At 45.3% G+C, this 13,543-nt stretch overlaps 1 protein-coding gene across 3 annotated transcripts in view; it reads left to right on the top strand.

Moving 5' to 3' along the window:
- The window catches only part of PRKCB (protein kinase C beta), a 249,941-nt gene that overhangs the window by 162,998 nt on the left and 73,400 nt on the right, over positions 1 to 13,543 (top strand). For all 3 annotated transcript variants that reach the window (XM_073361648.1, XM_073361647.1, XM_073361649.1), the window contains 3 exons: positions 5,575 to 5,731; positions 6,128 to 6,262; positions 11,043 to 11,139. In XM_073361648.1, coding sequence (XP_073217749.1) covers positions 5,575 to 5,731; positions 6,128 to 6,262; positions 11,043 to 11,139 — 389 coding nt within the window. The remainder of the gene's footprint in view (positions 1 to 5,574; positions 5,732 to 6,127; positions 6,263 to 11,042; positions 11,140 to 13,543) is intronic.

Raw genomic sequence — 13,543 nt, 5'->3', positions numbered from 1 at the left:
AACTACTCTGACATAAGCCCTACACCTCTCGTAAAGGTGGCGTTATTATGTCGGTGTAGCAGGGCACTTACATTGGTGGGAGCAAGGCTGTCGTGTCTACACTGATATAATTAGGGAGACCTAAGCTGTGTTACGTTGACCTAACTGTGTAGTGTAGACCAGGCCTAATTCAGAAAAAGTCCTTATTCTGGAATAAGAGCGCCAGCATGTGGACTTACTCAGGAATAGCGAATCTGCTTTAAATTCACACCCTACCTTATTGTGGATTAATTTTTGTATGTAGACAAGTCCATAGCCATCTACCTGGACATGACCTAATACAGGTGATGGGATTGTGCACTCTCACGGGCAGAATTTTACTTGTATTTTTTTACTGTCCCTTTTCCCTTCCACTCCCCAGATCCTCCCAAAAGAAGTCCATTTGAAATAATACAGCAGAATTATCATGTGTTGAAATACCAGACTGTCTGATATCTACAGAGTTGAAAAAAAACCCCAGCCCAAACAATGCATCTGGATTTTAAAAAATTTTCCAATACCATTTTCAGTCTGGTTCCCTGGGTGGGGTGCTGGCTAGGTTTGTTGTAACTACAGAAATTAAGTGGAACAGGAGTGCCTGAACTTGCACAAAAGTGTGTTTTTGATTATTCATGTCGTTAGCGTTTAGCCTCTATGCAGTTGGATTAAAATGTGGAGAGAGAGAGAGAATAGGTGACAACATCATAATACTGCTGTATAAAGGGAAATAATGCCAGTATTTCTTTATATGCTTATCCAGGCCCTAAAAAGGGTAAGATGGGAATAACACCTCTTTCTCCAATGGCTTATCCTCCCACAGGGGTTGGGAGTTGCTGCAAAGGGATCATTAGCAAAACACATCTGGCAGCATCTTTTATACAGATGCTGGACTTTGGTATTTTCTGAACTAATAGCTTGAAGATTGTCTTTAAGGGAGAGGAGCTTCTTGTGATTGTAATGGGGATGAAATCATCCACGCTTTGTATCCTTGGGAAAACAAAGTAGTCCTAGCCAGTGTCTGCCAAGAGAAACTATACTGTAATATCTTGAATGCCCACGATATTTCCTTCCATTTACTAGGAAAGAACTATGCCGTCTCAAATACTGTGGTGCAAAAACTGTTGGTGAATGTTGAATGGCACCCGCTGTACTCTTGAGCCTTGATGTGGGCACTTTGGGCCCATAATCTTGCAGTAAACAGACGCAACCTGTTCCAGACGTATCCTGATCCTCTGTGGGTCCTTGCCCACTATATATTTTTCTTATCTGGCTGTCTATAATGAAGTCAGTCCTGTCCCCTCCTCTGTCAAAGGTACAAGAAGGTTCTTTGATCCACATGGCTTGGTCATCTTTTGACTCTGAAGAATATTTAGTGCTATAAAATCAATGATACAGCCCAGGTATCTTTGATTGGATTGCAGGCTATTCCCTTGCAGCTTTGCCTTTCTGTATCTTTCATGCTTCTGGTGAAGGTGTCATGTTTGATGAATGAGTTCATTTATAAATGGAGATTTGATTTTTGGCTATGGGTTTGATTTCATGGAGCCAGAAGTTGGGCTGTGTTTCAGGAGGACCGAGCTAGATTGCAGAGTTTGAAGCAGTAATCCCCTTTGAAAAACAAACTGGCTCCCAGTCCTGCACTCAGAAGGCTTTCGAGAAGACTAGGGAGGCATATTTTGAAATGACTTGGATCTTTACAAGTAATCCCTAACGCTCTGCATTCACATACAACAGGCCTGGTTGGTATTCCTCCTCTGGAGTAGAATACTGGGTGAAATCCTGGTTCCATAGAAATCCGTGGCCAGGATTTTACACATTGCTTTTTCCTTCCCCCACCTAGAGTTCTGGGGCTCTCTTATTTGATTCCATAATAGGTAGATTAGACAAGCTGACTTTCCAAATTAACCCTTTCACTGTCATCACCCACAGCCCAATTTAGCACCCGACGGAGCCTCTTGCTAGTGGTTATATCCAGTGGCGAAGAGGAGGTGTTCTCCCTCAGCTTTCAGCAGAGGGGCAGCTACATCCTCTTGCACATTTTTAAGCCCTTGTTGTCTGTGCTTCAATGCATCCAGTGGGACTTCTCATCTGGAATATCGTCTCCTCAGCCCGGCCGCCTGACCACAAATGAGATCGTGCTTCGAATGCTTGGCGGCTCTCGGACCGGGAGCTCGGCGCGGCTCTCGGACCGGGAGCTTGGCACGCAACTCTTTGACATCTAATCTGGTCCCGCAGCCTAATATTATTTGATAATGCTACAATCCAGTTAGAAGCACTTGAGGTCTCCTGCACATCTCCCCTCCCCCACCTGCTTTATCTCCTCTGATTACTTCATTTTGAATTCAGTTAAAATGGTCTTTAGCCCACGCTCACGGAGCACTGGGGAGAGAGAACTATCTCCTCGTTCTGGAGCCAGCGGCTCATGGGAATTGCCTAGTTCCAGAAATGATGGAACCTCTCTTCGTCGTTCTTCTGCAGCTTCCCCGCAAATTCCCCGAGAGAGGCTACAGTCCTGTTCTAACTGTAGAGCTTAGAAATGACGTCCCCGCCTCTTGCGATTCCCAAGGCCGTCCTCCCAAAACGGGCTTGAGCACTGAGTTTACCAAGAAATTCAAAGGACATGGGACTTGCTATGTCTGTGTTGTGGGTGTTTGGCTGCCCCCCTTCCACCTTGCCCCTCCCACCCCCCCCGGCTGTTGACTCCCTGCTCTCACGTCAGGCACCTGTTTTGGGGTTTGCTTTTTTGCTCTGGGGGTTTTTGTTTTGTTTTGGTTTTGGTTTTTTTGCAAGTAAGTATTTAAAACTCATGTGATAAACCCACTGTGTCCCTTTGAACCCGCCCTGTGGTTGTGGAACATAGTTCCTTTTCCAGCGTATGCAGAGATTAGATGGGTTATGTTTACTGATGTTTGTAACTAGTGGAAAACAACAACAACATGACATACACCTTTGCTGAGGCTTTCTCCCAGAACTTAGCTGGGTTTTTTTGTTTGTTTGTTTGTTTGTTTTTTGGAAAGTCAGTCCGATGTTTATTTAATGCAACCAACTACTGCTTGACAAGTCAGTGCTTTCCACCAACACGAGGAGCAGAAACTTTCACTGGCTTCATAATCCTTTGTTGAGATGCAGCCTTTGTTGTAGAGGGTATAGACTTCTTGGTTGCCTGCTTAGCCGCCTTGGCTTCTTTGGCAGCCCTAATAGCTTGTTCCTGCTGGGTCTTTCGCACTTCAGGCTTCTGATTTCTCTTGGCCATTCTTTCAGCCAAAGAGGCATCAGTGATAGCCCTCTGGAACTTGACGGCACAGCCTGTGCGCTTCTTTTCTATTTCTTCAGACTTCCCCTTCTTCGTTTGCGCCTGTTCTTAGAGTTTCCCTCCAGTCTCTAGCTCTCTCATGTTCTCTGGCCCAAGGAGAGGCTCCCATCTCCTGTTTTGTATTCTAGCCCCACTTGCAGCATGACTCATTGTAATTATCCTGACTCTGAATTCAGGGCTTTCGCAGCTGACCTGGAGTGGCTCAACAGAAGAGCCCTGCATTAGAATCTGCCACCCTGATTAAACTTCCCTCATGTCCAATTTGCCCTTGCAATGGTCATCACTTTGCTCTTTCTATTGTCCTTCCTAGGACAGTGAAGGGCATTTTCAGCCCAGGCACTAATCTATATCCTGAACCTATTTCTTGAGCCTCTTGTTCTTCGAGGGAAACTTTAAATTCAAATCAATGCTGTTCTCTTCTTATAGAAAAACCCTGGATCTCATTCTTCGTTTTATTTTACTGTTTGCAATGTGTGGTTTTTAGTTCTCTCCTCTCAAAAATAAAGAGTTTTCAAAGTGCATAAGGGCCAGATTTCCAGAGGCGTTTAGGCCCCACAAGATGCTTATAGGCACTGGGTAGTGTTTACAAATGTACCTAAGCAGGTTAGGTGATGGACTCCCTCTAAAGTCAGTGGGAAATGGGTGCCTGTGTTTTGTGGATCCCACTAAATGCCTAATTGCATCTTTAGGTGCCTAAATATCTTTATAACTCTAGCCCTAGTTTGTTTAGTCGCACATGTTCCATTGATAGTTTTAAATGGGATTAGTGTTCATAAATGACGTATGCGCTCTTGAAAATCTCTCCCTACATGTTTGTTTTATTTAGACTATTGGCAGGGAACTCTCCTATTATGTCTAAGTGTCAGGACCCTGGTCTAGGACCCTGGTCTTGAAACTGGGCCCACCAAGTTCTTGGGAAGCAGCTTTGGCCATGTACCACACCAACTCATTGAATTACCAGGGAATTCATAGACCTGGGTGGGCTAGCTTTCAGCGGTTCCACGACCTGCTTCCTGATTAGCCACATGGTCTTGACTCTGGTTGGTAACCATATATATTTCCTGCTTCCTGTCTGGCCTTGTCTGAGCAACAAGCCATTGCCTGCTGGTTGCTACTCAGACGCTCCTGGCCTGCCTTGCTGCCTCACCTGACCCCGCCAGCAGCCTTGCTCTGCCTTCCCCTTGGATTGCATCTCCTGGCTGTTGGACCTCTTGTGTGAACTCTGATCCCTGATCTGGACTGCCCTCTGAGCCACCTGACTCCTGGGCGTTATGCTAAAGCACTTAACACACTTTTGGTTGCTGTACAAGTAAAAATAATAAAGTGAAATCCTTCCTTCAAAACACAATGTATAATTGGAATGTGGAACTCATTGCCACATGAAGTCATCGAGGCCAAGAATTTAGCAAAATTAAAATGTGGATTATACATTTATATGGATGAAAAGAATATCCACAGTTAATACTAATTGGAAATTTTTGTTAAACCTTGTGCTTCAGGGCCTTAGCCAATCTCTAACTATTAGAGAGCTGGCAGATTATCTCACATCTGTTAATGCAGGATTCTTACATCTTCCTCTGAAGCATTTCTGAAGCACACCACCGTTAGGGACAAGATACTGGATTAGATGGACCGCTGGTATGATCTGGGATGGCAGTTCATTTCTTCTTAACCAGCAGGAGGAAGAGAAGGAACTTCACAGTCCTGCATTTGAACAGAATGTTCATTACGTGTGTATTTACTTTGTATTAATCATTCCTGTTATGATCAATGTCTATATAAACTCAAAAAGAAAAGGAGGACTTGTGGCACCTTAGAGACTAACCAATTTATTTGAGCATGAGCTTTCGTGAGCTACAGCTCACTTCATCGGATGCATGCCGTGGAAAATACAGTGGGGAGATTTATATACATAGAGAATATGAAACAATGGGTGTGACCATACACACTGTAACGAGAGTGATCACTTAAGGTGAGCTATTACCACGAAAGCTCATGCTCAAATAAACTGGTTAGTCTCTAAGGTGCCACAAGTCCTCCTTTTCTTTTTGCAAATACAGACTAACACGGCTGCTACTCTGAAACCTATATTAACTCAGTTTTCAGTCAGTATTTCAATATAATGTCAGTCAGTTACGCAATGCATAAGCGTATGGGACACAAATATTTTTAAGGAAGCTGAATAGAGCTGCGGATATCTTTGTAGTTTTAATATTGAATTTACTTTTTATTTTTTTCCCTAGTAAGAGACGCCAGAAACCTAGTTCCTATGGACCCTAATGGCTTGTCAGACCCTTATGTGAAACTTAAACTAATCCCCGACCCGAAAAGTGAAAGCAAACAGAAGACCAAAACTATAAAGTGCTCTCTGAATCCTGAATGGAATGAGACTTTTACATTGTAAGTAGAGTAACACAAATTTAATATTGTAAAGTAGACCCTCTTGTCTCCAGAATGATTGTGAATGTGTTTGCTGGGCTTTAATTATCTGAAATATTCAGCTGATTCAATGGAGAAGTAACTTTTTTCCTCTCATAATAAATGTCTTTGGAAATGCTTTAACTTCTGCTCTGTGCACTGATCAAAGTCTTGCATTTCAATGAAAGAACTCTACATTCTCCATTTGAAATGTGCACTATCAGCAAATTAAACATTAAAGAAACATATTGTCGACGAAGACCATCACTTCATTTCATATTCATTTATTTATTGAACGCACGCGCGAAACATGTGGAATTGCGGAGATAACTTCCACTACAGAAATTTTGCTTCTTCCCCCCCCCTCCTTTATTGCAGTCAGCTGAAAGAGTCGGACAAAGACAGAAGGTTGTCAGTGGAGATTTGGGACTGGGATCTGACCAGCAGAAATGATTTCATGGGGTCTTTGTCGTTTGGGATTTCTGAGCTTCAGAAATTAGGCGTTGATGGATGGTAAGACTCAATTTGCTCTAAAGCCACAGAGCTCTCAACACAGCAGTATCACCTTGTACCCAGTAGGAAAAGACCTGGCAACCTGTCATTCTGTGGAGGGCTACCAAACTGTTCAAACAACCATTTTAGCCCCTAAGTCCCCTCTGTTCCACACAACACATCCCATCACTCTGATTGCTGCCAGTGATTTACATCCACAATAAAGAATCATGCAGCTGAGGTCCTAGAATGAGACTAGTGAAGGGAGGTATTCCTACCACATTTTGCAAAAGGAAAAGGAGGACTTGTGGCACCTTAGAGACTAACCAATTTATTTGAGCATAAGCTTTCGTGAGCTACAGCTCACTTCATTGGATGCAACTCCGATGAAGTGAGCTGTAGCTCACGAAAGCTCATGCTCAAATAAATTGGTTAGTCTCTAAGGTGCCACAAGTCCTCCTTTTCTTTTTGCGAATACAGGCTAACACGGCTGCTATTCTGATACCGCATTTTGAATTTCCTTCACTGGGTTACTTAAATTGTGTGTCCCCTTCACTGTGCCTTTTTGTCACACATTGTTGTGTTTCACGTTTTGGTTCTGGCTGGTTGTGAGCTCTGAGGGTTTCTCATGTGTATAGGCCAGGGGCAGCCAAACTTACTGACCGTCCAAGCTGCATACGGCAATTTTCAGAAGTTGGAGAGCCAGGGCACACTTGCTGGGGCTCCAAGCTTCAGCCCCATTCCTGATGAAGCTCCGAGCCCTGAAGCCCCAAGACCCCTCTCCCTGCTGGGCAGAAGCTGGAGGTGACACCTGTTGGGGGAGGGTGCGGCGCATGCACATGTGGTCACTCCCCCCCCCCCCGCCTTCTCCCCCCAATTTTTGTCAGGGTTGCTGGCCCCACTTGGTCACATGGTGCCACCAGGCCCCCTCCCCACATGGCAGCTATTGGAGCTGGCAAGCTGGGAGCTGTGTTTGCTGCTGCCTCGCCCCATGGCGCTAAAGCAGCAGGCCCTTCCCTGCAGCTCCCAGCTCTTTTCCGCTACTTCTCCCCAAGGAGCGAACACCTGGCAGCTGCAGCGCGGGGCTGCTGATGGGAAGAGTGAGGGTGTGCCTGGGTGTGTGTGACTCACGCTGTTGTGGGCGGAGCGAACCTTTTAAATTATGTCCCCCACTTTCAGCAGGCCCCAATCATCTCTGGCAGAAGCCCCTAACCCCACCACCCTGCCGCAGGGCAGAAGCCCCGAGCCTCCCCGCCAGTCTGGTAGGTGGAGAATGGGCAGGGGTGTGAGGGGCTCTGTGGGTCACACTTTAACTGTAAAAGAGCCACATGCGGCGCGTAAGCCACAGTTTGGCCATCCCTGGTCTCGGCACACATCAGAATGATACAGCATTTAATTCATAATCCCAAATTCCAGCATTTGTTCTGCATGTTAGTACGTAGGTTTCAAAACCCCAAATGTATTGGGCTACAAGGGAGCATGAAAAATGTAATCAGGGTGATTTTAACAATAGTCTCTTGGCTTTACTCACCCAGCAAGGAGCCTTTGTGTTGATCACAGTGTGAATACAAAGAAAAGCCAGAGTGGTAGCTAGTTAAGGGAGAGAGTCGAGAAGAACATGAATTATGTCGGAGACTGTTGCTTCTGCAGTCCATGGACTAGCTGAAATGATGATTAGAGGTTTCTTCCAATGAAATGAGAAATCCTATCCAAAGCATGTAATTATTGTCACTTGTTACCATACGAAAGATGAACACAGTGGGTCCATAAAAATCATCTTGTATGGGATCTGTTGATTTTCATGTTATCTTCCCCAGCAGGTTTCATGCCATTTTAATTTCCTTTTGTAGTCACTGTGGCTTGAGAGATACGTTACCTTACCATGTGAAGTATAGTAATTTAAACTGGTATTGTATGCGTCTTGCAAACAAAAAACCAGATGGGACCACTTATTATGGGAGGCAAAAAGCTTCCCTGGATTCTCCACTTTTTCTTTGAAGAAACTGCTTTGCAGATATAGAGGGAAAAGTGTGTAAGAGCCCGTATTTCTAATTTAACTCCGAGCAGTTAGAGAAGGAACGTTTCGAAAACAGAATAATCAACAAGTGCTCTACAACTGTAATTTGTTATTTTTAACTGGTGGTGGCATTCCAGAACAAATATGCCTGTACATCACCCTATTACTATATTATCTTGTCCAGGTTCCCACTTGATCCTGCAGAATAGCTCCTGGGGGCGTGGGAGGGGGAAGAAAGGAGGAGGGGGGTGGTGTGTGTGTCAAGAAGGCCTGATAAGGCATTTGTAAATATTAAGTAGGTCCACCCCTGTTTAAGGTGAGGAATGGGATTACACCTTTTCCACCTCCAAAATCTGGGTTTCTGGATAGAAGTGTCTGTATCATTATAAAAGTACAGAGCAGCTCCAGGAATAGCCTCTCCAGAACCGCCAGGAAGGTGCACGGCTGGGCTGCGCGCTGCTCAGTGATGGGTAACTTACCTCGCTAGTGGAACACAGTGCTCTGGTCCGGTTATATTAGTACCTCCTTCCTGGCAGGCTTTTCTGCTAATGAAATAGTCGTAACAATACCCTGCCTCTCACATTTGGAGCTCTGAGTGCCTGGCAAACGTCACTGATGCCTCTCGGCTCCCCTGGAAGGCAGGTCTTACGGGCCCCATTGTGCAGATGGAGAAGCTGAAGCATAGAGACAGAGGCTCCCTGCAACAATGAGATCAGGAACTAGAGATCCCATCTCCCGAAACCACGTTCAGGTCCCCTGGGCCTCATTCCCTTAAAATATACCTGAAATGGAGGCAGTGTCTCTCTCCTGGAAAGAAACTGAATTACAAATTCCTCCGAGGTTTATGGTTGCCTGCAGGAATGTGTGCTCTCCAACTGGGATCAGTCCATCGCCCCCTTCTAGCGCAATGGAAAGCATGATACAGAGTTTCGCACTGAGTTTTAAAAATCGTGTAAGTGGAAATCTAAGTAACTTTCCTTGTCACAGCATTTGGCTAGAATAAACTCTGGGAGAAGGCTCTGATGCATATTTCATATCTAAACAACTGCAGTTAATGGAGAAAGCTGGCCCAAAGGAAGAGGCCGTCCCTGTATTATGCAAATACCACTTTGTTCATTCACTGCAGACACAAGCCTCTCTAGATAACATCCAGCCGATAATGGCCCCAGCCCCTCGCAGGCTGCTGTAGAAAGGAATTCGCTGATGGAGCCCAGGCTTTGCCTGGGGCTGAATAAAATACCTCAGGTCTGAATGACATTTCCAAGATTTCTGTTAATTGCTGGCTAAACTCTCCCCCCCCTCCCCCGCCATTTGTGTGGAAATCTTTGCTTTGCTGCACACTTTGTGGCTGTGGCTGTTCTCCAAGGCAGTGGAAGCTCGCTTTGAGAGGGGATGCAGATGATAGGAGGGGGAGCAGGGTGGGCTACGTGCATGGGGAGCTACTGAGACTTGAGTGGGTGGGCAGCTGGCTCCAGGCTGGGAGGGCGGGTCCCGGCCATTTCCGTCTCTCTCACTGGCTGCCGAGGGTAGCTGCTCCCAGCCCTGGCCCGATCACCTAGGTTCTGGCCTGCTCCCCAGCAGGTGCTGCAGCATCTGCTTAGCCCCTCCATGTCCTGCTCTTGCTACCCGCAGTTTACAGGGAACACGGGTTCCCAGATCATGCTGCGGAACAGCACGCGGGAGCAGAAACGGCCATTGCAGCTGCGCTAGCCCCACCGCCCCGAGTGCTCTGGCGACACGCAGCTGGCCTGCTCTTCTGGTCCTGGGCCCCCTGGGAGCCGATCGGGTCAGCAGTGCCAAAGTCTCTCTCTCGCTGGTGCTACTACCAGTTTCACTGCCTTGGCTGAGAGGGCAGGATTCAAAACCCACTGAAGTCAATGGAAAGACTGACTTCAATAGACTTTCAGTCGGGCCCCTAGTTCAAACCAGGTTTCAGAGGAGCAGCCGTGTTAGTCTGTGTTCGCAAAAAGAACAGGAGGACTTGTGGCACCTTAGAGACGAACCCATTTATTTGAGCATCCAGTTGCATCCGATGAAGTGAGCTGTAGCTCACGAAAGCTCATGCTCAAATAAATTGGTTCGTCTCTAAGGTGCCACAAGTCCTCCTTTTCTTTTTAGTTTAAACCAGGCTCCAATGGCTCCTGGTGTCTATAGCACTTGGCAAAAACGCCTATCAAGGTGCCTCGTTGAAGGGCATTATGCTGTTGTGTGTGGGGAGGAAAACAACCAAACACTAAAGGATGCCAGCTCAGCCTAGAGATAACACTCCCACCTGCATGGTGTTCCAGAGACACAGCAGGAAATCTGATGAAGGGGGTATTGTGAGTATAAAGTGTTGGGTTCTTTCAAACCCAGGAGATCATCATAGGTGTAGAGGGAAAAGGGAATGGAGCAGGACAGTTGTGTTTAACAGCCAAGCCAAAATGAGGCTGGGGCCATCTGTCTCAGATCATAGAATCATAGAATATCAGGATTGGAAGGGACCTCAGGAGATCATCTAGTCCAACCCCCTGCTCAAAGCAGGACCAATCCCCAATTTTTTTCCCAAATCCCTAAACGGCCCCCTCAAGGATTGAACTCACAACCCTGGGTTTAGCAGGCCAATGCTCAAACCACTGAGCTATCCTTCCCCTGGTTTAGACCCAACAAATCCTGCATCTTGGCAGGGGGTTAGACTAATGACCCTGGCAGTCCCTTCTAACCCGGTGGTTCTGTGATTCTGTGCCTGGTGTCTGAGGTTCAGGCCTGTCTTAGTTATGTGCTGTTCTTGCTCTTTCCATCTAGGTTTAAACTGCTGAGCCAGGAGGAGGGGGAATACTTCAACGTCCCAGTTCCCCCGGAGGGAGAAGAGGGAAACGAGGAACTCAGACAGAAATTTGAGGTGAATGGAGTTGTCTCAAATGCCCATCACCTTTCCTTATAGCCAGCACTACGTGGGGGGCCTGAAGACCTGGGGTGAAAGGTCATTCTCAGTAAAGGGCATTTCCTGCCTGCCCACATCTCACCAAGGAGGGAGAGAAGATCAATGAGGAGAGCTCTGCTCCAACCCCATGCTCTTCCCCTCCCCTTTTCTGCCTGTACAGCCATAGGGCAGGGCTTCATTCGCTCTTGTGCCCCTCTGTGGGTAGCCTGCCCACGTTCATCCCACCCAGAGCTGTGCACTGGTTTTGTGGGGCGGGGAGGGGAGTTATTTCTTTGCATTTAACTAAAGATCACTTCAGAGACTTGAAGCCTCCCAGCTGTTTTTACCTGGATGCATTAAGTGATCAGTGCAGAAGCTTACTAAACTCATGGGTATATTTGGAGGTAACACTTTTACTGTGTATGCAGTGTGGGTGCAGTCACGTCGGCCCTAGGACATTAGAGAAACAAGGTGGGTGAAGTATCATCTTTCGCTGGACACTTTGTTGGTGAGAAAGACAAGCCTGCAAGTTTTGGAAAGCTTGTTTCTCTCACCAAGAGAAGTTGGTGTCCATGAACACTCCCCCCTGCCCCCAAAGTTGGAAGGAGTAACCCTAAGGAACATTGCTGTTCTAGGCATTCATTCTATTTACTCTGTTTCCTGGGACTCCGTACATGCAAAAGACACAGCAATTAACTGAGGTTTTCTGCTTCTGAACAGCCATTTGTTTAATGACATGAGAAAACTTGCCCCAATTTGTCCAGTCTTCAAATAGCAAAACTCCAGAGTTGGAGGTTTTGTGCACAACGTTCAAGCCTTTGATTATGGAGATTGAGGCCAGATCTGCAGCTGGTGTAGATCAACAAAGCTCCATCAAAGTCCATGGAGCGAGGCTGATTTACGCCAGCTGAGTGTCTGATGCTGTGCAGTGAGCCCTAGACCCAAATTTGCTTCAGCAATGAGTGACCGCTGTGGAGCTGCATTTGTACACGTGCATTTTCTCCACTGAGTCCACAGCCCATCTGAATGTTAACTAGGCATTGAGGACACGCAATAGGATTTTTACTTGACAACCTTTAATTAAATTCTGCACCATTGCTTCAAAGAGAGCTTCCAATATCTATTGTTTGGGCCCAGGAGTCCTAATATTTGTCTTCATAAGAGCACTTGGCTTGAGTGGGTATTAAAGGTTGTCATTAGGAAAACATACTGCAAATCACGTTTGATCTTAACATAAACATTTAGACCCTACAGACTCAGTGACACTGTGCGTTTCTACGCCCTTTGTGTGTTTTATAATAGCAGCTCAGATAAGTAGAACCAACTGCAGTGGATTATTTCATAAATTAGATGGAAAGGCTGCGGAAGGTATAGATCCAGTATGCAGATTCACTAGGGCACGAAGTTGTAGCGGGGGGGCATCAGCTATACGCTGATGACTGTTGGTGCTGATAGGAGTTATTTCTAATTTATTGCATGAGTTAACCCTGTCACTTCTCTACAATATTGTATTTTAATTTGAAAAGACAGCGATCTGTGTGTGTTGATTTTAGCTTTTTTGGAACTGTGCGGTAGCCATCAATTGGAGAAGCTATTTTAGGAGGTGAGAGGTGTGCACAGGATTCTTTATGTCATCTACAATTAAGCTAGAAAAGCATTGCACTGAAGTAAAATTTTTGGATAGCTTTGGTTTGTAGTAGTCTGTGCTAATGAGAGCTCAGATCAGAGCCACAGATCTATAATTTACAGTAGGCATGAAGCTGTGATCCAATCAGGCTGTGTTTTTTGTTTGTTTTTTAATTTTTGGCAGCTTTTATATTTCTTATTTAAACACAAAGCTTTATAATAAACTCAGCTTTACCATTTCATTCTCAACTCTTTAGATTTGATCTCTTTATTAGGATTTGAGATTATACAATTTTTGTGTTTGTCAGAATGAACATAAATGTAGCCAGAAGAGGAAATCATTACGTTAATACACTTTCAAGGCTATCTTTTAATTTTAAGAAGGATGAAGATCATGTCCTGTGATGGCCTAACATACACTTGATGTCAGAACATTGGAAGCGTTGTTTGAAATTGCAATTTTACTCACAGTTTTGAAGTACGATATCATGGAATTTATTAATCTGTTTTATCTGTAGTCGGTGTGGTTATAAATTAATATGATTAATGAAGATAAACTAAGATATTGATATAATTGGATTGGAGACCAAGCTTGGAGAGGAATCCTTAAATTATTCTGCACATGTTCTGTTTCCTATGTTGTGTTCTGGTAACCTCCAGTGTATTATCTAATATTTAGGGTGGTGATCTCTTTCATCTTTGAGAGGATGACCATTCCTGTGAATTGACACTTGTTAGAAATTGATCCTTAATAGGC

This window comes from Lepidochelys kempii, chromosome 10 (assembly GCF_965140265.1).
Source record: "Lepidochelys kempii isolate rLepKem1 chromosome 10, rLepKem1.hap2, whole genome shotgun sequence".
In the NCBI taxonomy this organism is placed as follows: Eukaryota; Metazoa; Chordata; order Testudines; family Cheloniidae; genus Lepidochelys; species Lepidochelys kempii.
This window is presented reverse-complemented; position numbering and strand designations above follow the sequence as displayed.